Here is a 26,732-nt window from a genome sequence, read left to right as displayed (position 1 = left end):
GTTTTTGCATGATAGCTAGAAAAAAGGTGCACAAGAAATTGGGATAACCACAGCCTTGAAAGGATTGATAAGAAAAGGCCATTCAAAAATTTGAGGGAGATTCATAAGGAGTGGACTGCTGTTGGAGTCATTGCTTCAAAAGCCACCACACACTGACGTATCCTGGACATGAGCTACAAGTGTCCCATTCCTTGTGTCAAGTCACTCATGACCAATAGACAATGCCAGAAGTGTCTTATCTGGGCCATGGAGAAAAAGAACTGGACTGTTGCTCAGCGGTCCAAGGTGTTGTTTTCAGATGAAAGTAAATTTTGCATTTCATTTGGAAATCAAGGTTCCAGAATCTGGAGGAAGAGTGAAGAGGAAGACAATCCAAGCTGCTTGAGGTCTGGTGTGAAGTTTCTGCAGCGCCCCAGAGTCCTGGTCGTTGCAGTACTGACGCTCCGCCACTAAGGGGAGTGATGGTACGTCTGATGGCACTAAAGGAGTTCACCTGACCAGGTATCACAGTCACACATTACACTTCACACTCTGGCCACCAGGGGGAGCAAAGTGGCCTATGTATTAGGCCACTCCTCACAATCTGGTAAAACTGGGGGCTGGATAGGAAGTTAGAGAGAAGCTGACTGGGTTTGATCCAGGCAACATCCTGTGGCAGAGGGTATTGCGGGGGAAGATTCAGGGGGGTCTCTGTCAGGGGTGGGATCCTGACAGTGGCCTAGCGAAAAGGACAGAACGTTACGGAGCCGCGCCTGCACCCGTTGCGGTGGCATCTTAAGAAAGGACACGAAGCGAGGTTTATTGTGGAGAAGTGAGAAACGAGATCGCAGCACAAAGGAGAATATAACCAGTAGGAGTCGTGCCTTAAGATTGTGGCAACATCCTACTGAGGCGCGTAGCCGGTGGCCGGAATGCCGAGGAAGTATTGGGCTCCAAGCATTACAGCAGGACAGTTGACAATAGGTTGGCTGTCTCACCTAATTCACCTAAGAAGAGATAGGAGGCAATTGTGGGAGATGGGCGTCTCTAGGGTCCCAGAATAACTCCAGACCTACCCGTCATACGGGTGCGTCCTAGCCATATCATCTGGGGGACGGAGAGAGAAAGAACATCAGAAACAGACACAACAGTTGTGAGGACTATCCCGTGGTGCTCAGCAGGGAGGTACTACAACACACAGGCGCTAGAAGGTAGGCACTGATCACCTGCAAAGGGAACTCTGGATGTGCCTTCGGACCGGCCAGTCTCAGCCAGCCCAGTTAACAGTGCTCTGGATTGCTAATGCCGAAGCCTTCAGTAAAGAGGTAAAGAGACTGCAACCCTGTGTCCTCGTTATTCATCGCACCTTGCACCGCACACCTTTCATTGGACGCCCCTTAGCAGGGTCACGGACCGGGTCTAGTCACCGTGACAACCCCAGGACCGAGACAGAGAGGCCCGGTACCGAGTACCCCGCGGCCCTGCGTCTGGGGGCGCTCCATTTCCACAATCAGTGATGCTTTGAGGAGCCATGTCATCTGCTGGTGTAGGTCCACTGTGTTTTATCAAGACCAAAGTCAGAGCAGGAAATTTTAGAGCACTTCATGCTTCCTTCTGCCGACAATCTTTTTGGAGATGGAAATTTCATTCTCCAGCAGGACTTGGCACCTGTCCACACTGCCAAAAGTATCAATACCTGGTTTAGAAACAACACTATCACTGTGCTTGATTCACCAGCAAACTCGCCTGACCTTAACCCCATATAGAATGTATGGGGTATTGCCAAGAGAAAGATGAGAGACACCAGACTCAACAATGCAGATGAGCTGAAGGCTGCTATCAAAGCAATCTGGGCTTCCATAACACCTCAGCAGTGCCACAGACTGATCGCCTCCCTGCGACACCACATTGATGCAGTAATTCGTGCAAAAGGAGCCCAGACCAAGTATTGAGTGCATTTACTGAACATACACTCACCGGCCACTTTATTAGGTACACCATGCTAGTAACGGGTTGGACCCCTTTTGCCTTCAGAACTGCCTCAATTCTTCGTGGCATAGATTCAACAAGGTGCTGGAAGCATTCCTCAGAGATTTTGGTCCATATTGACATGATGGCATCACACAGTTGCCGCAGATTTGTCGGCTGCACATCCCAAAGATGCTCCATACAAGGCAGGATGGATCCATGCTTTCATGTTGTTTACGCCAAATTCTGACCCTACCATCCGAATGTCGCAGCAGAAATCGAGACTCATCAGACCAAGCAACGTTTTTCCAATCTTCTACTGTCCAATTTCGATGAGCTTGTACAAATTGTAGCCTCAGTTTCCTGTTCTTAGCTGAAAGGAGTGGTATCCGGTGTGGTCTTCTGCTTCTGTAGCCCATCTGCCTCAAAGTTCGACGCACTGTGCGTTCAGAGATGCTCTTAGGCCTACCTTGGTTGTAACGGGTGGCGATTTGAGTCACTGTTGCCTTTCTATCAGCTCGAACCAGTCTGCCCATTCTCCTCTGACCTCTGGCATCAACAAGGCATTTCCGCCCACAGAACTACCGCTCACTGGATTTTTTTTCTTTTTCGGACCATTCTCTGTAAACCCTAGAGATGGTTGTGCGTGAAAATCCCAGTAGATCAGCAGTTTCTGAAATACTCAGACCAGCCCTTCTGGCACCAACAACCATGCCACGTTCAAAGGCACTCAAATCACCTTTCTTCCCCATACTGATGCTCGGTTTGAACTGCAGGAGATTGTCTTGACCATGTCTACATGCCTAAATGCACTGAGTTGCCGCCATGTGATTGGCTGATTAGAAATTAAGTGTTAACAAGAAGTTGGACAGGTGTACCTAATAAAGTGGCCAGTGAGTGTACATTTCAGTAGGCCAACATTTCGGATTTTGAAATAATTTTTCAAGCTGATGTTATAAAGTATTCTAATTTACAGAGATAATGACTTTTGGGTTTTCATTGTCTATAAGCCATAATCATCAACATTAACAGAAATAAACACTTGAAATAGATCAATCTGTTTGTAATGACTATATAATATATGAGTTTCACGTTTTGTATTGAAGAACTGAAATAAATTAACTTTTTGATGATATTCTAATTTTGTGAGAAGCACCTGTATATTGTAGAATTATTGCGTCATTCAAAAAACAAGCTCTCATATGGCTTTGTCAACAGAAAAAAATATAAAAAACTATTCCTCTTGAAAAAGAGGACAAGAAACAAAAGTGCAAAATTTGAAAATCACCCAGAAGGGAAGAGGCTACATACACCTTTACACAAAACTTTAGTTTTATTTATTCATTTTCAAGAGAAAAATCTGGCTGCAAACTTCATATAAGGCGGTCTGAAAATGAATGAAGATTTAATGACATATAAAGATTATTTTTATCCATGCCATGTACTTGTCCTTAATTAGAAAAGCTTCCTTGATGCAATGAACCATTTTACTCTGAAATACTACAGAATTTCAGAGAAAAAACAGTTGTTAAAAATTCAAGCAGTCCTGTGTATTAAGAAGTCGGGAGAGATGGTTGTTGGCCGAACAATGGGCCAAACTATCGTTTGGTCGCCAACCATCTAAATTTATTTGGATCGCTCTTGGCATGCAAAGCAATGAATGTGTGGAAATAATAATGCTATCTGTTACCCTCCCCAGTTCTACAGGCTGCTCCAGTCTTTGTTGACAGGCATGCCCAAGCAGACCATATACATTTTTATAAGACAATCGATTGATAAAAAAGTCTCAAATTTTAGAAGTGTTAGCTGCTCTACACCTACAGCGATGGTGTCAGAAATGATTTGTTTTAACTCTTAAAAATGCTGTATTTTATTGATAGCTGTATTTTTCTTATTCCAGCATAACATTAGGCTTTTCAAAAGGAATACTCACATTAATCTTTTCTTTCTGCCATTATATAAATTAGAACATTTCTCTTTCAGCACTGCCGGTGGATATCTGTTTATTGACACTGTCAAGATACCAAAATGAAACCCATGTTATTAGTATATAATGGTAAATATAATAATTACAGCACAATGTTACTATAAATTAAAAGTTCGACATACAAAGTCCTCCAGAAGTGTAAGTACTGTGTTTGCTCTGGGGTCACCTTAGTAATGTTAGCCAAACCCGCCGATATCGACATCTTTACATGATTGTCTTGTGTGTGTGCAGGCCCCTATTCCTTCTGACAAATAATGTCAGTGAAAAATAAGGATCCAGCAGGTTTTATTTCCGACTGCCAATCCTTTGTTCTTTAAGAGATAAGCCGCCTTTACAGATGTCAGGCAGCATATTTCTTATAGAGAACACAGGAGCGCTCAATAGAGAGAGGTCTTTTGTGTAAGGCCTCATCCCGACAGCCGATTTTTGCATATGAGTGCTATCCGTGATTTTCATCAGTAGTGCTCATAGCTCTCATAGCTGTGATAGTCCATTGTGCCATTCACATGTCCGACTTTTTTCTTGGACTGAGTGGTTCAAGGAAAATATCAGAGACATGTTCGTTTTTGATCCAAAGGTCTAATCTAAACCGGCAATGCAAGTTTACGGGGCCTGAAAAAATTGGACTGCACTCGGATTACATTTTCAGAATGGAGAAGGTGGAGATATTGTTGTATTTTTTCAATTCTCCATGTACCAGAAAGTTGGATAACACTGAAGCTGATACAAATAATCCTCCGTCCGCACCAACACTTCCAAGGTCAGTGGAGCTCCTATCAACTCCCTGAGCCAACTTGCGGTGGCATTAACATGATCCTGACATCTCAGCAGCGCTATGAGTTTACCTCATCACTGTGCCTAAGACACTGCAGAGCGATGCCGAGGATGAGAGCTCACCAGAGCTGGGATAGGGTAGGTGCTCACAGAGCCGAAGATACAGGAGCTTGGGCATTGTGCATTGGGATCAATGTACAGAGAGGGCAGCGAGCTTAGTATGCATGGGGTGGGATCATTATGGTAAAAGGGCAGCATGAGGTGGGATCATTATGGGAAAAGGGGGCAGTGTGGGGTGTTATTGTGGTGGAAAATCGGGTAGCATGGGTTCACTATTGAAAAGGGAACAGCATGGTGTGAGCTTTGTATGGAAAAGGGGCATCATGGGGTGGGATCACTATAGAAAAAGGGGCATTGTGGGGTGGGATCACTATAGAAAAATGAGCAGTGTGAAACAGAATAACCATAGAAAAGGGAGCAGCGTGAGGTGGGATCATTATGAGAGGGGGCAGAGTGGGATCACTATGGAAAACTGTGAAGCATGGGGTGAGCGCTGTATGGGAAAAGGGGCAGCATGGTGTGTGACCACTAAGGAAATGGGGGCAGTGCGGTGTGGCTCAGTATGTAAAAGGGGGCATCATCAGGTGGGATCACTATGGCAAAAGGGCAGCGTGGTGTGAGCTCTGTATGGAAAAAAGGGCAGTGTGGGATCACTATGGAAAAAGGCGCCGTGTGGGGTGGGCTCGGAATAGAAAAGGGGGCAGCATAGGTTGAGCACTGTATATAAAAGGGAGCAACTTGCGATGGATTCGGCATGGAAAAAGGGAAAGCATGGGGTGCTCAGTATGAAAAATCAGGCAACATGGGGTGGTCTCAGAATAGAAAAAGGGACCGCGTGGAGTGAGCTCTATGGGAAAGGGGGCAGAGTGGGGTGGGCTCATTATAATAGAGGGAGCAGCATGGGGATTTCAGTATGGAGAAGGAGCAACATGGATTCAGTACGGAGAAGGGTAATTTGAGGCAGACAGTTTGAAAAGGGTGAGGGCAGTGTGAAGATTGTAGTTCATAAGTGAAGAGGGTGCAGTGGATATAATTCTTAAAAGGCGACAATGTGGTGGTCATAGTATGCAAAGGGGGACGGTGTGGTGGTCATGGCATATAAGGAAGGATAGTGTGGTGGACATAGTATATAGGGAGGATGGTGTGGAGGTCATAGTATATAAGGTGGGATGGTGTGGTGGTCATGGTATATAAGGAGGAATGGCTGGTGGTCATAGTATATACAGTGGCTTGCGAAAGTATTCACCCCCTTGGAGTTTTTGGGCAGACATCAGTGATAGGGTTCATTCAGACTGTTGTAATACTATGGCGAGGATCACAATCCTATTTATAACATTTGTACACAACAGGACATAGGAATTATGCAGTAAATGAGCCAAGTGATATGAAGCAGAACTATCAATGTGGGACGAGGAGAAAACAGTTGTGCCAGTAAATATTGGAGGAGTTGATATTTAAGAAATATGAAAGTTTTATTGTTCTCTTATTGAGGCTGGTATAGGATTGTGATGCTCCCAAATGGTCAGAGGAGCACATTCCTTAAAGGGAACCTGTCAGCAGGATTGTGCACAGTAAACTACAGACAGTGTCAGGTCAGTGCCTTTACTGTATACTGATTAAAATGATACCTTGGTTGATGAAATCCATCTTGTGGTTGTTGTTTAATCTTTATTTTCAGTTGTGTACTAATGACATGTTTGTGCTCTGGGGCGGCCTGTGGGGGGTCTTCATGTGGTGCTCCGATTAACTTTTCATACTGAAGACTGCTGATAGGTCACTGATCCCTCAGTGACCTGCTCCCTAGTTTACATAATGAATATTATATTCATATACTGAAAAAAAAAGTTAACCCTACTGGAGACAGGTGCCAGCCGTGGCACCTGTGCTGCAGCATAATTGCATGTGTGCTGTGTTACTAATAAATGTGGTTGAGGTTATCCTGATTGTAAAAAAAGAAATCCAATTGAAAATGGCGCCTGCCGTGACTGCGCAGTAGCAGCTATCGGTGTATATAAAGGTTATCCGATAGCTGCTAGTGTACAGGCGTCGGCGGCACTATTTTGGAGGAGGACATTTTTTATCTCTAGCAAGATGGCGTTGCCTGCGCAATAGCAGCTATCGAATCACCTCTATATACACCAATAGCTGCTACTGCACAGGCGCGATGGGCGCCATTTTCCAATGGATTTTTTTCTTATGATCAAAATAACTTCAACCACATTTATTATTAACACAGTACACATGCGATTATGCTGCAGCATCTGCCTGCAGAAGTGTTTTTTTTAGTATGTGCATATATTCATTATGTAAACTAGGAGTCATGTCACTGAGGGATCAGTGACCTGTCAGCAGTGTTAAGTATGAATAGTTAATCAGAACACAACATGAAGACCCCCGTAGCCCCGCCCCGGAGCACGAGCATATCATTAACTCAAAACTGAAAATAAAGATTAAACAACCACAAGACAGATTTCATCAAACAAGTTATCATTTTAATCACTATAACGGCACCGACCTGACACTGTCTGTAGGTTCCTGTGCTCAATCCTGCTGACAGGTTCCCCTTAATTGGAGTAAAAAGACATAAAATCATGCAATGCATTCATTCCTGCTCTGGATGTGTCAAAGGTCATCATAAGTTTGTATTCCCAGACTTTTTGGTCTCTTTCAATACCAGCAGATTCTTGCTTTATTGTCAGAGGACATATGTTCAGCAAGTAATGTTTAGTGCTCATACTCACTTGCGAGAAACTCGGATGAGTCTTTCACGGCAATACCCGGCACTGCACCCGGTACTCAGATCGGAGCGTGCGGCCGCATAGCAATACATGGAGCCGCACGCTCCGCTCCTGAGTGCCGTGTGCAGTGCCCGGTATTGCCATGCGAGACTCATCCGAGTGAGTATGAGCCCTTACACTGCAGAGCATATATTCAGTCTTTTAGGAGTATCTTTAACACTTTTTCAGGTGGATTACGGAGCGGATCCGCCTGAAAAAGATGTTCTGTGCACATATCCTTAGTCTGACTTACCAGTAGGAGGCGTGAAAACTTAAAGTGCCTAGGGCAGCATGAACACCAAATACAGCCCTGCACATAAAACACTATAATCAAAATCTCATCAAACTCTGATTAGAGTCTGATCTGAATAATCCATCCGATTTTCTCATATGCAACTCAATGAGGCCTAAGGGAGAGTCAGAGAAGGTTGGTCCTGGCTGAACTAATGTCTGTCCTACACATAGAAACATACTTATGAGTGGAGGTCTTGTCACAGAGTGTTCACACACAGGGTAGTAAGTCTAATCACGTCATTACTGCAGCCAGAGTAACCACATTAGGCCGGGATCACACACAGCGAGATACGGCTGAGTCTCGCAGGTTAAAACCAAGCTCTGGTGCCGGCACTCCAGAGCGGAGCATGCGGCCGCATAGCAATACATGGAGCTGCACGCTCCGCTCCAGAGTGCCAGTGCCAGAGCTTGTTTTTAACTTGCGAGACTCGGCCGTATCTCACTGTAGTGTGACTCCGGCCTTACTCACATTAGCGCAGCAGTTAGAAGATAAGACTCTGTTCACACCTCTGTCATAGTTATCGTAACAGAAAAACTAAAATAACACAGTGCTTGAGCTATTTCAAGATGGGCAATAATGACACATAATGGACCCAATGATTATTAACAGGGTCAGTTGGGTTCCAGCAGCATATTAGTCATTTTACTGCAAAAAGTAACTAGAGATGAGCAACTCGAACCAAGCAATTCCTAATGCTCGGATGCTCGTTTCAAGTAATGAGTATAATGGGAGTCAATGGGAAATTCGAACATTTTTCAAGCATACCCTACGAGGAGGTCTGGGGTACAGTCAAAATGTTGAAATGGATGGAAAAAGTGCTGAAAGGTAGGAGAACAGCATGGGAAAGACCCCTGCAATCATCTCTGACTCTCAGATTGTTTCCTGTATAATGACTTGTATATATGGTAAAATTTAACAAGGATTTAAAAAAAATGTAGTAAACCAAAATTTATTTTTTTATATACAAAAATTAGATGGAAGAGGGATACACCCTGTATCAGACATAAAACTCATTCACATTCTGTTCAAATTGTCATTTAGTGGTACTCCTAGACTCATAAAGTCTATGCAGTAAGGGCAAAGCATGCCAAAAATTACACACAAGGTCATCCATAGACCCTTGAAAACAACAGCTGAAGGGTCTCGTTCAAATATTGAAGATGAAAAACAGTTTATGTACTGTTGTCATCTGGTGGTGTAGAAAAGTCGGGGCTAATCCAGGCTTTGTTCATTTTTATCAGAGTGAGTCTGTTAGTATTTTCTCTTGACAGGCGAAAGCGCCTGTCTGACCTGTCTGCTATCACCCCCCCACAACACTAAAAACCCTCTACATGGCAGCACAACACCCCCAAGGCATAGAGGAACAGCTCCTGCCAGGTGTCCAGCTTTGAAACCCAATGGCTTAAGGTTGCAGATGAATTAGGGAGTACGCTGGTTTGGTCGGCCAGGTATTGCTTGACCATCTTTAAAAACTTTTCCCTCCTTGTCAAAAATACCCGGTCATCAGGGCCTGGAGGCTGGGACAATGTTGTGAAATTGGCCTAGGTGTTATGATCTGGTGGCCTAAGAGCAGCATGAGACGTACTCTGGAGAAGGTGGTACCTGTACTGACCGCAGACCCTGAACTTAACACCGCAACTAGAAGTAGCCGTGGAATGTACCTAGCGCTCCCTAGACATCTCGACACAGCCGGAGGACTAATTACCCCTAGAGATAGAAAAGGGAAAACTATCTTGCCTCAGAGAAAATCCCCAAAGGATAGACAGCCCCCCACAAATATTGACTGTGAGAGGAGAAGGAAAAAACATACACAGACTGAAATGAGAATTTAGCAAAGGAGGCCACTTCTAGCTAAATAGAAAGGATAGGACAGAGTACTATGCGGTCAGTATTAAAACACTAGAAAATATCCACCACAGAAAATACAAAATCTCCACAGCTAACTAAAGATATGGAGGGTATATCTGCATCTCCAGAGATACCAGCTTGGCTAAACAAATCCTTATACAGACCAAGCTGGACAAGACAAAACATGGAAAAGAACTGAACAATAAGGCCACAGCATGTGGACAGCAAAAATCAAGGCCAGAACTTATCTTTGTTGAAATGAACTGCAAAGCAGAAGAGACCAGGCGGGGATGTGAATCCTCCAGGAACAATGGACAACTGGCACTGACTAAAGGGTGGAGCAAGACTAAACAGCCCAGTCAAAATTGCAAAAAGTGAACACACCTGATAAATGCTGCGATTCAGAGACAGCAGCGCTACCACTTACAACCACCGGAGGGAGCCCAAGAGCAGAATTCACAACAGTACCCCCCCCTTGAGGAGGGGTCACTGAACCCTCACCAGAGCCCCCAGGCTGATCCAGACGAGCCAAATGAAAGGCACGAACCAAATCATCAGCATGAACATCGGAGGCAACAACCCAAGAATTATCCTCCTGGCCATAACCCTTCCATTTGACAAGATACTGAAGCTTCCGCCTCGAAAAACGAGAATCCAAAATCTTCTCAACCACAAACTCCAACTCCCCATCAATCAACACCGGGGCAGGAGGATCAACAGAGGGAACAACGGGCACCACATATTTCCGCAACAAAGATCTATGAAAAACATTATGGATGGAAAAAGAGGCTGGAAGGGCCAAACGAAAAGACACTGGATTGATAATCTCAGAAATCCTATAAGGGCCAATAAACCGAGGCTTAAACTTAGGGGAAGAAACCTTCATAGGAACATGACGGGAAGACAACCAGACCAAATCCCCAACCCGAAGCCGGGAACCAACACACCGACGACGGTTAGCAAAACGCTGAGCCCCCTCCTGAGACAACACCAAATTGTCAACATGAGCCCAAATTTGCTGCAACCTGTCAACCACAGAGTCCACCCCAGGACAATCAGAAGGCTCAACCTGCCCCGAAGAAAAACGAGGATGAAAACCAGAGTTACAAAAGAAGGGTGAAACCAAGGTAGCAGAACTAGCCCGATTATTAAGGGCAAACTCGGCCAATGACAAGAAAGCCACCCAATCATCCTGATCAGCAGACACAAAGCATCTCAAATAAGTTTCCAAAGTCTGATTAGTTCGCTCGGTTTGGCCATTTGTCTGAGGATGAAATGTGGAAGAAAAAGACAAATCAATGTCCAGCCTAGCACAAAAGGCCCGCCAAAACCTAGAAACAAACTGGGAACCTCTATCGGACACAATATTCTCCGGAATGCCATGCAAATGAACCACTTGCTGAAAAAACAACGGAACCAAATCAGAAGAGGAAGGCAACTTAGGCAAAGGTACCAAATGAACCATCTTAGAAAACCGGTCACAAACCACCCAGATAACTGACATCCTCTGGGAAACCGGAAGATCCGAAATAAAATCCATAGAAATATGCATCCAAGGCCTCTCAGGGACCGGCAAAGGCAAAAGCAACCCACTAGCGCGGGAACAGCAAGGCTTGGCCCGCGCACAAGTCCCACAGGACTGCACAAAAGAACGCACATCCCGTGACAAAGAAGGCCACCAAAAGGACCTACCAACCAAATCTCTGGTACCAAAAATCCCAGGATGACCAGCTAACACAGAACAATGAACCTCTGAAATCACTTTATTAGTCCATCTGTCAGGAACAAACAATTTCCCCACTGGACAGCGGTCAGGTTTATCAGCCTGAAATTCCTGAAGAACCCGTCGTAAATCAGGGGAGATGGCAGAAAGAATCACCCCTTCCTTCAGAATACCGACCGGCTCAAGGACCCCAGGAGAATCAGGCAAAAAGCTCCTAGAGAGGGCATCAGCCTTAACATTCTTAGAACCCGGAAGATACGAGACCACAAAATCAAAACGGGAGAAAAACAGGGACCATCGGGCCTGTCTAGGATTCAGCCGTTTGGCAGACTCGAGATAAATCAGATTCTTATGATCGGTCAAGACCACAATACGGTGCTTTACCCCCTCAAGCCAATGTCGCCACTCCTCAAATGCCCACTTCATAGCCAACAACTCACGATTGCCAACATCATAATTGCGTTCCGCAGGCGAAAACTTTCGAGAAAAGAAGGCACACGGTTTCATCAAGGAATCATCAGAATTCCTCTGAGACAAAACGGCCCCTGCCCCAATCTCAGAAGTGTCAACCTCAACCTGAAAAGGAAGAGAAACATCCGGCTGACGCAACACAGGGGCAGAAGTAAATCGGCGTTTAAGCTCCTGAAAGGCAGAAACAGCCGCAGAGGACCAATTCGTCACATCAGCGCCTTTCTTCGTCAAATCGGTCAGGGGTTTAACCACACTAGAGAAGTTGGCAGTGAAACGGCGATAAAAATTAGCAAAGCCCAAAAATTTCTGAAGGCTCTTCACGGATGTGGGCTGGATCCAATCATGAATGGCCTGAACCTTAACCGGATCCATTTCTATAGATGAGGGAGAAAAAATGAAGCCCAAAAAAGAAATCTTCTGTACTCCAAAGAGGCACTTAGACCCCTTCACAAGCAAGGCATTATCACGAAGGATCTGAAATACCATCCTGACTTGTTTCACATGAGACTCCCAATCATCTGAAAAAATCAAAATATCATCCAAATATACAATCATGAATTTATCAAGATAATTCCGAAATATATCATACATGAAGGACTGAAACACAGATGGAGCATTAGAGAGTCCGAATGGCATCACAAGGTATTCAAAATGGCCTTCGGGCGTATTAAACGCAGTTTTCCATTCGTCACCCTGCTTAATACGAGCAAGATTATATGCCCCTCGAAGGTCAATCTTAGTAAACCAACTAGCCCCCTTAATCCTAGCAAACAGATCAGAAAGCAAAGGCAAAGGGTATTGGAATTTGACCGTGATCTTATTCAAGAGGCGATAATCAATACAGGGTCTCAAGGAGCCATCTTTTTTGGCAACAAAAAAAAAACCTGCTCCCAATGGTGAAGAAGATGGCCGAATATGCCCCTTCTCCAAGGACTCCTTAACATAGCTCTGCATGGCGGTATGTTCTGGCACAGACAGGTTGAAAAGTCAGCCCTTAGAGAACTTACAGCCTGGAATCAAGTCAATAGCACAATCACAGTCCCTATGCGGTGGAAGGGAACTGGACTTGGGCTCATTGAATACATCCTGGAAATCTGACAAAAACTCAGGAATTTCAGAAGAGGGGGAGGAGGCAATTGACATCAAAGGAACGTCACCATGAACCCCCTGACAACCCCAACTAGTCACAGACATAGATTTCCAATCTAATACCGGATTATGCACCTGTAACCATGGGAAACCCAGCACAATAGCATCATGCAAATTATGCAACACCAGAAAACGACAATCTTCCTGATGGGCTGGCGCCATGCACATGGTCAGCTGTGTCCAAAACTGAGGTTTATTTTTAGCCAACGGTGTAGCATCAATGCCCCTCAAAGGAATAGGACTCTGCAAAGGCTGCAAGGGGAAACCACAACGTCTGGCAAATTCTAAGTCCATTAAGTTTAGAGCGGCGCCTGAATCCACAAATGCCATGACAGAAAATGACGATAATGAGCAAATCAGGGCCACAGATAACAGAAATTTAGGTTGTACAGTACTGATGGTAACAGAACTAGCGATTCTCTTGGTACGCTTAGGGCAATCAGAAATAACATGAGCAGAATCGCCGCAGTAAAAACACAACCTATTCTGACGTCTGAATCCTTGTCTTTCAGCTCTAGACACGATCCTATCACACTGCATAGGCTCAGGACTCCGCTCGGAAGACAATGCCATAGTGTGCACAACTTTGCGCTCGCGCAAGCGCCAATCAATCTGAATGGCCAGAGACATAGAATCACTCAGACCAGCAGGCGTGGAGAACCCCACCATAACATCTTTAACGGATTCAGAAAGACCCTTTCTGAAGATTGCCGCCAAGGCATCCTCATTCCATTTAGTCAGTACAGACCATTTTCTAAACTTCTGGCAATATGATTCTGCCGCTTCTTGACCCTGAGACAGGGCCAACAAGGTCTTCTCAGCATGATCCACTGAATTAGGTTCGTCATACAATAACCCAAGCGCCTGAAAAAAGGTGTCTACATTAAGCAACGCCGGATTCCCAGGTTCCAGGGCAAATGCCCAATCCTGGGGGTCACCACGCAGCAGAGATATAACAATTTTAACCTGCTGGATGGGATCACCAGAGGAACGGGGTTTCAGAGCAAAAAACAGTTTACAGTTATTTTTAAAGCTCAGAAATTTGGACCTATCCCCAAAAAACAAATCAGGAGTTGGAATTCTAGGCTCTAAAACCAGAGTCTGAACGATATAATCGGAAATACCCTGTACTCTAGCAGCAAGTTGATCCACACGAGAAGCCAATCCCTGAACATCCATACCAGCGCCGAACTCCTGAGCCACCCAGAGGTAAAGAGGGAAGACAAAAAAAAAAAACACAACAGACAACAGAAAAAGAAAAATGGCTCAGCATTTTCCTTCCCTTCTTCTGAGATGCGGTTAACTCATTGTTGGCCAGTTGTACTGTTATGATCTGGTGGCCTAGCAGCATGAGACGTACTCTGGAGAAGGTGGTACCTGTACTGACCGCAGACCCTGAACTTAACACCGCAACTAGAAGTAGCCGTGGAATGTACCTAGCGCTCCCTAGACATCTCGACACAGCCGGAGGACTAATTACCCCTAGAGATAGAAAAGGGAAAACTATCTTGCCTCAGAGAAAATCCCCAAAGGATAGACAGCCCCCCACAAATATTGACTGTGAGAGGAGAGGGAAAAAACATACACAGACTGAAATGAGAATTTAGCAAAGGAGGCCACTTCTAGCTAAATAGAAAGGATAGGACAGAGTACTGTGCGGTCAGTATTAAAACACTAGAAAATATCCACCACAGAAAATACAAAATCTCCACAGCTAACTAAAGATATGGAGGGTATATCTGCATCTCCAGAGATACCAGCTTGGCTAAACAAATCCTTATACAGACCAAGCTGGACAAGACAAAACATGGAAAAGAACTGAACAATAAGGCCACAGCATGTGGACAGCAAAAATCAAGGCCAGAACTTATCTTTGTTGAAATGAACTGCAAAGCAGAAGAGACCAGGCAGGGATGTGAATCCTCCAGGAACAATGGACAACTGGCACTGACTAAAGGGTGGAGCAAGACTAAATAGCCCAGTCAAAATTGCAAAAAGTGAACACACCTGATAAATGCTGCGATTCAGAGACAGCAGCGCTACCACTTACAACCACCGGAGGGAGCCCAAGAGCAGAATTCACAACACTTAGGCCTTTGACAATGTACCCCTGCTTCTGCTGTACCTGATGTGTGTTTCCCTCACCTCTCCTTCTTGGTTGTGCAAGGAAGCTTGCCCCCTGCCACTAGCATTGTCTTATGGGAATTTTTTCAAAATATTTTCCACAATGGCCTTTTGGTATAGCACCGTTTTAGTAGACATCTAAGCTTCAGGAAGGAGAGATGCAACTTTCTCCTTGTAGAGTGGGTCTAGCAGAGTGAAAAACAAGTTCTCTTTTTGGCAAAGATGAATATAACGCGAGGGTCATGGGAAAGGCAGCGGTACATAAAGTCAGCTATATGTGCCAACACTCCCCTGTCTGCATCATGATAATGACTCTCCATCTCCTCCCTCTCTTTCTCCTCATTCCCTTCCTCAGCCCATCCATGTAGGACAAATCTTGTGTGGGTACTAGTCTCTGTTGCGCTTGCAACCTGCTCCTGTTCCTCCTCCTTCTCATTGTTACCCAGTCCATACTGAGCAGATGAGATAAGGCCTGGCTGAGTAGTATCTCCCTGTCTCAATCTTTTCGTCATCTCCACCTGCTCCACATGCAAAGCTTCATTTATAATTGTGAGCTGCTGTTTAAATAGGCACAGAAGTGGAATTGTTGTGCTGATTACAGCGTCATTGCTGCGCAACATCTTTGCAGAGTCCTCAATGTCTTGGAGAACCACACACATGTCAGACATCCATGTCCACTCTTTAGTTGTTATGTGTGGTGGATGACCAGAATACTGATGGGTATGTTGGAGCTGGAACTCAACCACTGGCCTCTGCTGTTAGCAAAGCCTTGCCAGAATGTGCAATGTGCTGGAGCGCATGGTCACGTTGCATACACGGATGGCTGGCACTAGCATGTGCTGGGCAGCACTGCAAGGGCAGCAGCACCTGTAACTGACTTGCAGAAAAGGGTGCTCAGGATAGGTTTTCAGAAACTGCTGAACCATAGTACGTGTGTGAATTTGCCAAGCTTCACAGCCACCACCAGGTTGCAGGCATTATCACACATTACCATGCCTGGTGGTAGGTTTAGCAGCAAGAGCCATAGATTTGTCTGGTCTGTTGTTCCTTTAAACAACTTTTTGGCATTGTAGTGTTTGTCTCCTAGACAAATTAGCTTCAACAGACCCTTTTGCCACTTCACTGAGGCAGTGCTGCAGAACCTCCAAAATCCGGCTGATGTGGACCAAGTACTGTGAGATGTCAAATCCTTGATTGAGGATGAATTGGAACAAGAAGGGGTGCGGAAACTGGTGTAATAGGTGGAGGAAACTGTGATAGAAGTAGGGCCAGCAATCCTCGGCGTAGATAGCACATGTAATGTGGTAGGGTTGGACCAGACCCCGGCCTCTACATGGTTCACCCAGTGTGCTTTCAGGGAAATGTATCATCCCTGGCCTTAAGCGCTTGTCCACATGTCGGTCTTTAAGTTGACCACCCCATTAACTGCATTGGTTAGGTCACGGGTAATGTTCCTGGACACGTGCTGGTACAAAGCGGAAACACCACACCAGGAGAAATTGTGGTGGCTTAGTACCGAATACCGAGGGATGGGTGCCACCATGAGTCAGCAGAAATCTTCTGTGTCCACAAGCCTAAACGGCAACATTTCCATGGAAAACAGCCTGGAAATGTGCTAATTTTGCATTTGGGCCTGTAGGTGGCTGGCTTGGAACTTTATTTTTCATTCCAAGGCTTGGGGTAGGGACAGCTGAACAAGTTTTTGGAAGTTCCTGATGATTGTTCCTCAGAATGTGAAAGGACAGGTGCAGGGCAGTAGGCATATGTGCCAGTGTCATGGACTGGGCATTTGGAAGCACCTAGCACAGGGGAAGATGCCATGGTGGCAACTGGTGGCACCAATCGTGAATCCAGGTGTTCTGTCCACTGAGTGGGGTGCTTAGATGGCATGAGGCTGGTGGTTTGGCTCTTAGTAGTCAGGGTCCTGCTGATATTGGCATGTCACAGGTTACAAATTACATTTTTTTTGTCTCAGAACTCTCTTTAAAAAAGTCCCAGATTGGGGAACACTTAACTCTTTGCTGGAAAAATGCATGAAAAATCCACAGTTGCCCGCCTTCTCCTTCTGGTCACTCCACTGCCTCTTCCTGCCTGTTTCAGGGCTGCTCATCCCTTTGTCTCAGCGCTGCTGCCCTCGCTCTTCATGCCAGCCTTCAAGGTTGGGTCAGTGACTTCATCATCCATCAACTTATCTTCCATTGCAGCACTCTGGTCCTCCTGACTTGGTGATTTAACAACAACATGACTTATCGTCAACTGTGTCTCATCATTATCTACCTCCTTAGACAAAATTTGCCATTCCCCAACATGATCTTCTTGTGACCTTGGCTGCTCTAAGTTTTGTGCATCACTAAACAGCATTTCCTCCTGTCTTACTTGGAACATGCAGGGCGAGAGGCCACAATCAAGAAATTATGATGTAGAGAGCTCCTCAGAGTGTCCTAGTGTAAGATCATTGGTCTCCTGGAACTATTCATGGTGGGAGGAAGGAGGATCAGGGTGAGGATTGAGTCATCCAGATTCTTGGCTGGTGAAACTGGACCCTGTGGTGCTGGTTGGTTGCTATTCAACCAACTACCTGTTTGCACTGGTCTGGCTTCAGAAGTGGTGTCCTAGGCCTCCCTGCAAAGTGGGACAGGAAGTGATGTGTCGTGGATGGGCGTGTTTCTCTTTCTCCAGCAGTCGCACCTGCCCCACATCCTCAGCATCTGCATGCACCATCATCAGCATTTCCACTTCCCCATTCCTTACCGCACACCTTGCACACATTCTAATTGCTAGGTCTCTGGAAACCATGTTTCCTTGATCAATTGAAGATATTTTTTAAATAATTTTTTTAGTCACCTGCAACAGGCAAAGTGTTTTTTTTTTCAGTTTAAAACCACTATAGTTTAGTGCAGCGCCCCAGAGTCCTGGTCGTTGCAGTACTGACGCTCCGCCGCTAAGGGGAGTGATGGTACGTCTGATGGCACTTAAGGAGTTCACCTGACCAGGTATCACAGACACCAATACACTTCACAGTCTGGCCTCCAGGGGGAGCAAAGGGTACTATGTATTAGGCCACTCCTCACAATCTGGTAAAACTGGGGGTTGGATAGGAAGTTAGACAGAAGCTGACTGGGTTGGAACCAGGCAACATCCTGTGGCAGGGGGTGTTGCAGGGGAAAGATTCAGGGGGGTCCCTGTCAGGGGTGGGATCCTGACAGAGGCCTAGCGAACAAGACAGAACGTTAAGGAACCGCGCCTGCACTACCTTGCGGTGGTATCTCAAGAAAGGAAAAGAAGCAAGGTTTATTGTGAAGAGTGAGAAACGAGATCACAGCAGAAAGGAGATAACACCAGTAGGAGTCGTGCTGTAAGACCGAGGCATCATCCTACTGAGGCGCGTAGCCGGTGGCCGGAACGCCAAGGAAGTATTGGGCTCCAAGCATTACTTCAAACCAATGGCAGGACAGTTAATTATAGGTTGGCTGTCTCACCTAAATCACCTAAGCAGACATAGGGGGCAACTGTGGGAGAGGGGCGTCACTAGGGTCCCGGAAGAACTCCAGGCCTACCCGTCATACGGGTGTGTCCTAGCCATATCATCTGGGGGACGGAGAAGAACATCAGAATAGAACGAGTTGTGAGAGAAGAACATCAGAAACAGACACAACAGTTGTGAGGACTATCCCGTGGTGCTCAGCAGGGAAGTACTACAACACACAGGCGCTAGAAGGTAGGCACAGATTTCCACCTGCAAAGGGAATTCTGGAGGTGCCTTCGGACCGGCCGGTCTCAGCCAGCCCTGTTAATAGTACTCTGGATTGAGGATCCTGAAGCCTTCAGTAAAGAGGTAAAGAGACTGCAACCCTGTGTCCTCGTTATTCGCCGCGACCTACACCACGCACCATCATCACACCTTTCATTGGACGCCCCTTAGCTGGGTCACGGACCGGGTCTAGCCACCGTGACAACCCCAGAACTGAGACAGAGAGGCCCGGTACCGAGTACCCCCGCGGCCCTGTGTCTGGGGGCGCTCCATTAACACAAACCAGGTTAAACTGTATGGATGACAATCCAGACAATTTATTCACAAATAAAATTGGTCACCTCCAGCAGGCAAAATATTTTTTTATTTAAAATCTCCGTTATTAAACACAAATCAGGTTAAACTGTTTGGATAACAATCCAGTAGTTTTTTTTCACAAAAAAATGTGGTTACCTCCAGTTCGAGAAGCAATTTGAGTTGAAAACCACCATAATTTAACAGAAAGCAGGTTAAACTGCATGGATGACAATATAGTCAATATTTTTGAAGTTTTTTTTTTTGTTTAATACCACTTTAATTTAACGCAAAGCAGGTTAAACTGCATGGATGATAATACAGTACATTTTTTAAAACAAAAAAAAGATTTGGTCACCTTCAGCAGGAAAGTGTTTTTTCTTTAGTTTAAAACCACCATAATTTGACACAAAGCAGGTTAAATTGTATGGATGACAATACAGTGAATTTTTTCACCAAAAAAATGTGGTCACCTGCAGCAGCTATATACTTAGCAACAGACTTCAAAACCCTAAGCCCTGCTTAGAGGCTTATTCAGCCACTCTCCATGATCCAGCAGCTGTCCCTAGGCTAAATGCAGGATATATCACATAGAAACAGCAAAGCATAAGGTTAGCTCTTAGGCCATGTGCACACGTTCAGTATTTTTCGCGTTTTTTTCACGTTTTTTCGCTATAAAAACATGATAAAAACGCGAAAAAAACGCTAACATATGCCTCCCATTATTTTCAGTGTATTCCGCATTTTTTGTGCAAATGTAGCCTTTTTTTCCGCGAAAAAATTGCATCGCGGAAAAAAAAGCAACATGTTCATTAAAATGCGGAATTGCGGGGATTCCGCACACCTAGGAGTGCATTGATCTGCTTACTTCCCGCATGGGGCTGTGCACACCATGCGGGAAGTAAGCAGATTATGTGCGGTTGGTACCCAGGGTGGAGGAGAGGAGACTCTCCTCCACGGACTGGGCACCATATAATTGGTAAAAAAAAAAAAGAATTAAAATAAAAAATAGTCCTATACTCACCTTCGATGTCTTCCCGCCTCTCCGCTGCATGCTGCCGCTTCGGTTTCTATAGCTGGTGTGCGGTGAAGGACCTGCGATGACGTCGCGGTCTTGTGATTGGTCGAGACCGGTCATGTGACCGCTCACGTGACCGCGACGTCATGGAAGGTCCTGAACCACACCGGCATCTATAGGAACGGATGCCTGCAGGTGAGTATAAACATTTTTTTTATTTTTTTTATTATTTTTAAACATTCTATCTTTTACTATAGATGCTGCATAGGCAGCATCTATAGTAAAAAGATGGTCACACTTGTCAAACGCTATGTTTGACAAGTGTGACCAACCTGTCAGTCAGTTTTCCAAGCGATGCTACAGATCGCTTGGAAAACTTTAGCATTCTGCAAGCTAATTACGCTTGCAGAATGCTAAAAAAACGTGAAAAAAAACGGAAAAAAAATGCGGATTTCTTGCAGAAAATTTCCGGTTTTCTTCAGGAAATTTCTGCAAGAAATCCGGACGTGTGCACATACCCTTAGAATAGAGATGAGCGAATTTGATCAGGTCCTTGATTATTCGGCAGGCTATAGCGCTTACTGAATAAGCGTGGAATCTTTGTACTCCAATATCCCACACCAGGATGGATTAAATGCCTGCAAATTCTTCATGGAAAACACAGCGACTGATGCAAATTCTGTGGTGAAACTTATAAAATTCATCCTCACCCACAATTACCGGTACTTTGAATTTGACAAGAAGATCTATCTACAGGAGACTGGCACAGCAATGGGAAGTAAAATGGCCCCATAGTTGTTGTGGATTCTGTTTGTGGGCTCCCTCTGGTGGTTACTGCTGGTACTGGGTGACTTTGGTGGGTTGCGGCCTTTGGTTTCCACATGTCCATCAGAGGCTGGGTGTTTCCTATTTTACCTGGCCTTTCTGTCATTCCCTTGCCGGCTATCAATGTATTCAGATGTGCTCTGTTTGGTTCCTGCCTACCTGCTCCCAGATCTTTCAGGATAAGCTAAGTGCTGATTTTCAGTTGTTTGGTTTTTTTGTCCAGCTTGCTTATTATGTCTCTATGCTAGCTGGTAGCTCTAGTGGACTGAGGTTCTCCCCATGTGCCATGAGTTGGCACATGGGTTCTTGTAATCTCAGGATGGTTTTTTTGATTAGGGTTTTTTGCTGACCGCTCAGTCCCCTTTTGTATCGTTCTGCTTTCTAGTTTACAGCGGGCCTCAATTTGCTAAAACTATATATATAATCTCTATGTGTGTGCCTTCCTCTCATTTCACCGTCAATACATGTGAGGGGGCAACTATATCTTTTGGGGTTCATTCCTCTGGAGGCAAGTGAGGTCTTTATTTTCTCTGCAGTACTAGTTAGCTCTTAGGCTGGTGCGTGGCGTCTAGAACCAACGTAGGCACGCTCCCTGGCTATCTCTAGTTGCGTTTGTCAGGCGTAGGGCAGCGGTCAGCCCAGGTTCCATCACCCTAGAGCTCGTCCGTTATTTATTTGTACTTTGCTTGTCCTGTGCTATCCCTAGCCATTGGGGATTCATGACAGTATAGCCGGACCACAAAGTGTTAATTGTTTGGGCTGAAGCAGGAGAAAAAGAAGTGTTTAAGGGAAATTTTTTTTTTTTTTCCCTTCAGAGTTTTGCTGCCTAGCCCTTAATTGCTGTCTAGCTGCTTCTTACCTCCTCTTAACCCTTGAATGGCTCTGATCTTAGCTGTTTAACATGGATGTCCAGAGTTTGGCTTCCAGCCTGAGTAATCTCGCGGCAAAAGTTCAAAACATACAGGATTTTGTTGTTCACACTCCCATGTCTGAACCTAGAATTCCTATTCCAGAGTTCTTTTCTGGAGATAGATCTACCTTCCTGAATTTCAGGAACAATTGTAAATTATTTCTTTCTTTAAAATCTCGCTCCTCTGGAGACCCTGCTCAACAGGTCAAGATTGTAATATCTTTCCTGCGGGGCGACCCTCAGAATTGGGCATTTGCATTGGCACCAGGGGATCCTGCATTGCTCAGTGTGGATGCGTTTTTTCTGGCATTGGGATTGCTCTATGAGGAACCTAACCTGGAGATTCAGGCTGAAAAGGCTTTATTAGCCCTCTCTCAGGGGCATGATGAAGCGGAAATATATTGTCAAAAATTTCGGAAATGGTCGGTGCTTACTCAGTGGAATGAGTGCGCCCTGGCTGCAAACTTCAGAAATGGTCTTTCTGAGGCCATTAAGGATATTATGGTGGGGTTCCCTACGCCTACAGGTCTGAATGAGTCTATGGCTATGGCCATTCAGATTGATCGGCGTTTACGGGAGCGCAAACCCGTGCACCAGTTGGCGGTGTCTTCTGAACAGGCACCTGAGACTATGCAATGTGATAGAATTCAGTCCAGAAGTGAACGGCAAAATTATAGGCGGAAAAATGGATTGTGTTTTTATTGTGGTGATTCAGCTCATGTTATATCAGCATGCTCTAAACGCACAAAAAGGGTTGATAAATCTTTTGCCATTGGTACTCTGCAGCCTAAGTTCATTTTGTCTGTGACTCTGATTTTTTCACTGTCTTCCATTTCCGTCGATGCCTATGTGGATTCGGGCGCTGCCCTGAGTCTTATGGATTGGTCATTTGCTAAACGCTGCGGTTTTAGTCTGGAGCCTCTGGAAGTTCCTATTCCTCTGAAGGGAATTGACTCTACACCATTGGCTATGAATAAACCGCAGTACTGGACACAAGTGACCATGCGCATGACTCCCGTTCATCAGGAGGTGATTCGCTTCCTTGTACTGTATAATTTACATGATGTACTAGTGCTTGGTCTGCCATGGTTACAAACTCATAATCCTGTCCTGGACTGGAAAACAATGTCTGTGTTAAGCTGGGGATGTCAGGGGGTTCATGATGATGCACCTCCGATTTCAATCGCTTCATCTACTCCTTCTGAGATCCCTGCGTTTTTGTCTGACTATAGGGATGTTTTTGAGGAGCCTAAGCTCAATTCGCTCCCTCCTCATAGAGAGTGTGACTGTGCTATAGAATTGATTCCTGGCAGTAAGTTCCCTAAGGGTCGTTTATTTAATCTGTCACTGCCAGAGCATACTGCTATGCGGAATTATATTAAGGAGTCCTTGGAAAAGGGACATATTCGTCCATCTTCGTCCCCTCTGGGAGCAGGTTTTTTTTTCGTGGCAAAAAAAGATGGTTCCCTGAGGCCTTGTATAGATTATCGCCTTCTGAATAAGATTACAGTCAAATATCAGTATCCATTGCCATTATTAACTGATTTGTTTGCTCGCATTAAGGGGGCTAGGTGGTTCACTAAGATAGATCTTCGCGGTGCGTATAATCTGGTGCGGATAAAACAGGGTGATGAGTGGAAAACCGCATTTAATACGCCTGAGGGCCATTTTGAGTATTTGGTAATGCCTTTTGGACTCTCCAATGCTCCGTCAGTCTTTCAGTCCTTTATGCACAATATTTTCCGTGAATATCTGGATAAGTTTATGATTGTGTATTTGGATGATATTTTGGTGTTTTCTGATGACTGGGAGTCTCATGTTCTACAGGTCAGGAAGGTGTTTCAGGTTCTGCGGGCCAATTCTCTGTTTGTGAAGGGCTCAAAGTGTCTCTTCGGAGTCCAGAAGATTTCTTTTTTGGGGTACATTTTTTCTCCTTCTACTATTGAGATGGATCCCGTCAAGGTTCAGGCTATTTGTGACTGGACACAACCTACATCTGTTAAGAGCCTTCAGAAGTTCTTGGGGTTTGCTAATTTTTATCGTCGGTTCATTGCTAATTTTTCCAGTATTGTTAAACCTTTGACTGATTTGACTAAAAAGGGTGCTGATGTTGCTGATTGGTCTCCTGCGGCCGTGGAGGCCTTTCAGGAACTTAAGCGCCGGTTTTCTTCTGCTCCTGTGTTGTGTCAACCAGATGTTTCACTTCCTTTTCAGGTTGAGGTTGATGCTTCCGAGATTGGAGCGGGGGCGGTTTTGTCACAGAGAAGTTCTAATGGCTCGGTGATGAAGCCATGTGCATTCTTCTCTAGAAAATTCTCGCCCGCCGAGCGCAATTATGATGTGGGTAATCGGGAGCTTTTGGCCATGAAGTGGGCATTTGAGGAGTGGCGTCATTGGCTTGAGGGTGCTAAACATCGTGTGGTGGTCTTGACTGATCACAAGAATCTTATTTACCTTGAGTCTGCCAGGCGTTTGAATCCTAGACAGGCTCGTTGGTCGTTGTTTTTTTCTCGTTTCAATTTCGTGGTTTCATACCTGCCAGGTTCAAAGAATGTGAAGGCAGATGCTCTTTCCAGGAGTTTTGTGCCTGACTCTCCTGGAGACTCTGGGCCTACTGGTATCCTTAGGGATGGGGTAATATTGTCCGCCGTATCCCCAGACTTGCGACGTGCATTGCAGGAGTTTCAGGTGGATAAACCGGATCGTTGTCCACCAGAAAGACTGTTTGTCCCGGATGATTGGACCAGTAGAGTCATCTCCGAGGTCCATTCTTCTGTGTTGGCTGGTCATCCTGGAATATTTGGTACTAGAGACTTGGTGGCCAGGTCTTTTTGGTGGCCTTCCTTGTCTAGGGATGTGCGTACCTTTGTGCAGTCTTGTGAAGTGTGTGTTCGAGCTAAGCCTTGCTGTTCTCGGGCCAGTGGGTTGTTGTTATCCTTGCCCATCCCGAAGAGGCCTTGGACGCACATTTCCATGGATTTTATTTCTGATCTCCCGGTTTCACAGAAAATGTCCGTTATCTGGGTTGTGTGTGACCGCTTTTCTAAGATGGTTCATTTGGTGCCCTTGCCTAAGTTGCCCTCCTCCTCTGAGTTGGTCCCTTTATTTTTTCAGAACGTGGTTCGTTTGCATGGGATTCCGGAGAATATCGTTTCTGACAGGGGATCCCAGTTTGTGTCTAGATTTTGGCGGACGTTTTGTGCCAAGATGGGCATTGATTTGTCTTTCTCGTCTGCATTCCATCCTCAGACGAATGGCCAGACGGAGCGAACTAATCAGACCTTGGAAACTTATTTGAGGTGTTTTGTTTCTGCTGATCAAGATGACTGGGTTGCTTTTTTGCCACTGGCCGAATTTGCTCTTAATAATCGGGCTAGTTCTGCCACGTTGGTCTCTCCTTTTTTTTGTAATTCGGGGTTTCATCCTCATTTTTCCTCTGGTCAGGTGGAGTCTTCGGATTGTCCTGGAGTGGACGTGGTGGTGGACAGGCTACATCAGATTTGGAATCAGGTGGTGGACAATTTGAAGTTATCTCAGGAGAAGACTCAGCAGTTTGCTAATCGCCGTCGCCGCGTGGGTCCCCGACTTCTTGTTGGGGATTTGGTGTGGTTGTCTTCTCGTTTTGTCCCTATGAAGGTCTCTTCTCCTAAGTTCAAGCCTCGGTTCATCGGTCCTTATAGGATCTCGGAGATTCTTAACCCTGTATCTTTTCGTTTGGATCTCCCAGCATCGTTTGCTATTCATAATGTGTTCCATCGGTCGTTGTTGCGGAGGTATGAGGTGCCCGTTGTTCCTTCGGTTGAGCCTCCTGCTCCGGTGCTGGTGGAGGGAGAATTGGAGTATGTTGTTGAGAAGATCTTGGATTCTCGTGTTTCCAGACGCAAACTCCAGTATTTGGTTAAGTGGAAGGGTTATGGTCAGGAGGATAATTCCTGGGTGGTCGCCTCCGATGTTCATGCGACTGATTTGGTCCGCGCCTTCCATAGAGCTCACCCTGATCGCCCTGGGGGTTCTCGTGAGGGTTCGGTGACCCCTCCTCAAGGGGGGGGTACTGTTGTGGATTCTGTTTGTGGGCTCCCTCTGGTGGTTACTGCTGGTACTGGGTGACTTTGGTGGGTTGCGGCCTTTGGTTTCCACCTGTCCATCAGAGGCTGGGTGTTTCCTATTTTACCTGGCCTTTCTGTCATTCCCTTGCCGGCTATCAATGTATTCAGATGTGCTCTGTTTGGTTCCTGCCTACCTGCTCCCAGATCTTTCAGGATAAGCTAAGTGCTGATTTTCAGTTGTTTGGTTTTTTTGTCCAGCTTGCTTATTATGTCTCTATGCTAGCTGGTAGCTCTAGTGGACTGAGGTTCTCCCCATGTGCCATGAGTTGGCACATGGGTTCTTGTAATCTCAGGATGGTTTTTTTGATTAGGGTTTTTTGCTGACCGCTCAGTCCCCTTTTGTATCGTTCTGCTTTCTAGTTTACAGCGGGCCTCAATTTGCTAAAACTATATATATCATCTCTATGTGTGTGCCTTCCTCTCATTTCACCGTCAATACATGTGAGGGGGCAACTATATCTTTTGGGGTTCATTCCTCTGGAGGCAAGTGAGGTCTTTATTTTCTCTGCAGTACTAGTTAGCTCTTAGGCTGGTGCGTGGCGTCTAGAACCAACGTAGGCACGCTCCCTGGCTATCTCTAGTTGCGTTTGTCAGGCGTAGGGCAGCGGTCAGCCCAGGTTCCATCACCCTAGAGCTCGTCCGTTATTTATTTGTACTTTGCTTGTCCTGTGCT

At 45.5% G+C, this 26,732-nt stretch overlaps 1 protein-coding gene across 1 annotated transcript in view; it reads right to left on the bottom strand.

Moving 5' to 3' along the window:
- The window catches only part of LOC143781992 (collagen alpha-6(VI) chain-like), a 217,247-nt gene that overhangs the window by 17,409 nt on the left and 173,106 nt on the right, over window positions 1–26,732 (bottom strand). The window contains exon 37 of the mRNA XM_077269013.1: window positions 3,881–3,959. Coding sequence (XP_077125128.1) covers window positions 3,881–3,959 — 79 coding nt within the window. The remainder of the gene's footprint in view (window positions 1–3,880; window positions 3,960–26,732) is intronic.

The sequence above is a fragment of the Ranitomeya variabilis genome, chromosome 6, assembly GCF_051348905.1.
Source record: "Ranitomeya variabilis isolate aRanVar5 chromosome 6, aRanVar5.hap1, whole genome shotgun sequence".
In the NCBI taxonomy this organism is placed as follows: Eukaryota; Metazoa; Chordata; class Amphibia; order Anura; family Dendrobatidae; genus Ranitomeya; species Ranitomeya variabilis.
The sequence above is the reverse complement of the archived record's forward strand: the minus strand, read 5'-3'. Positions and strand labels throughout refer to the sequence as shown.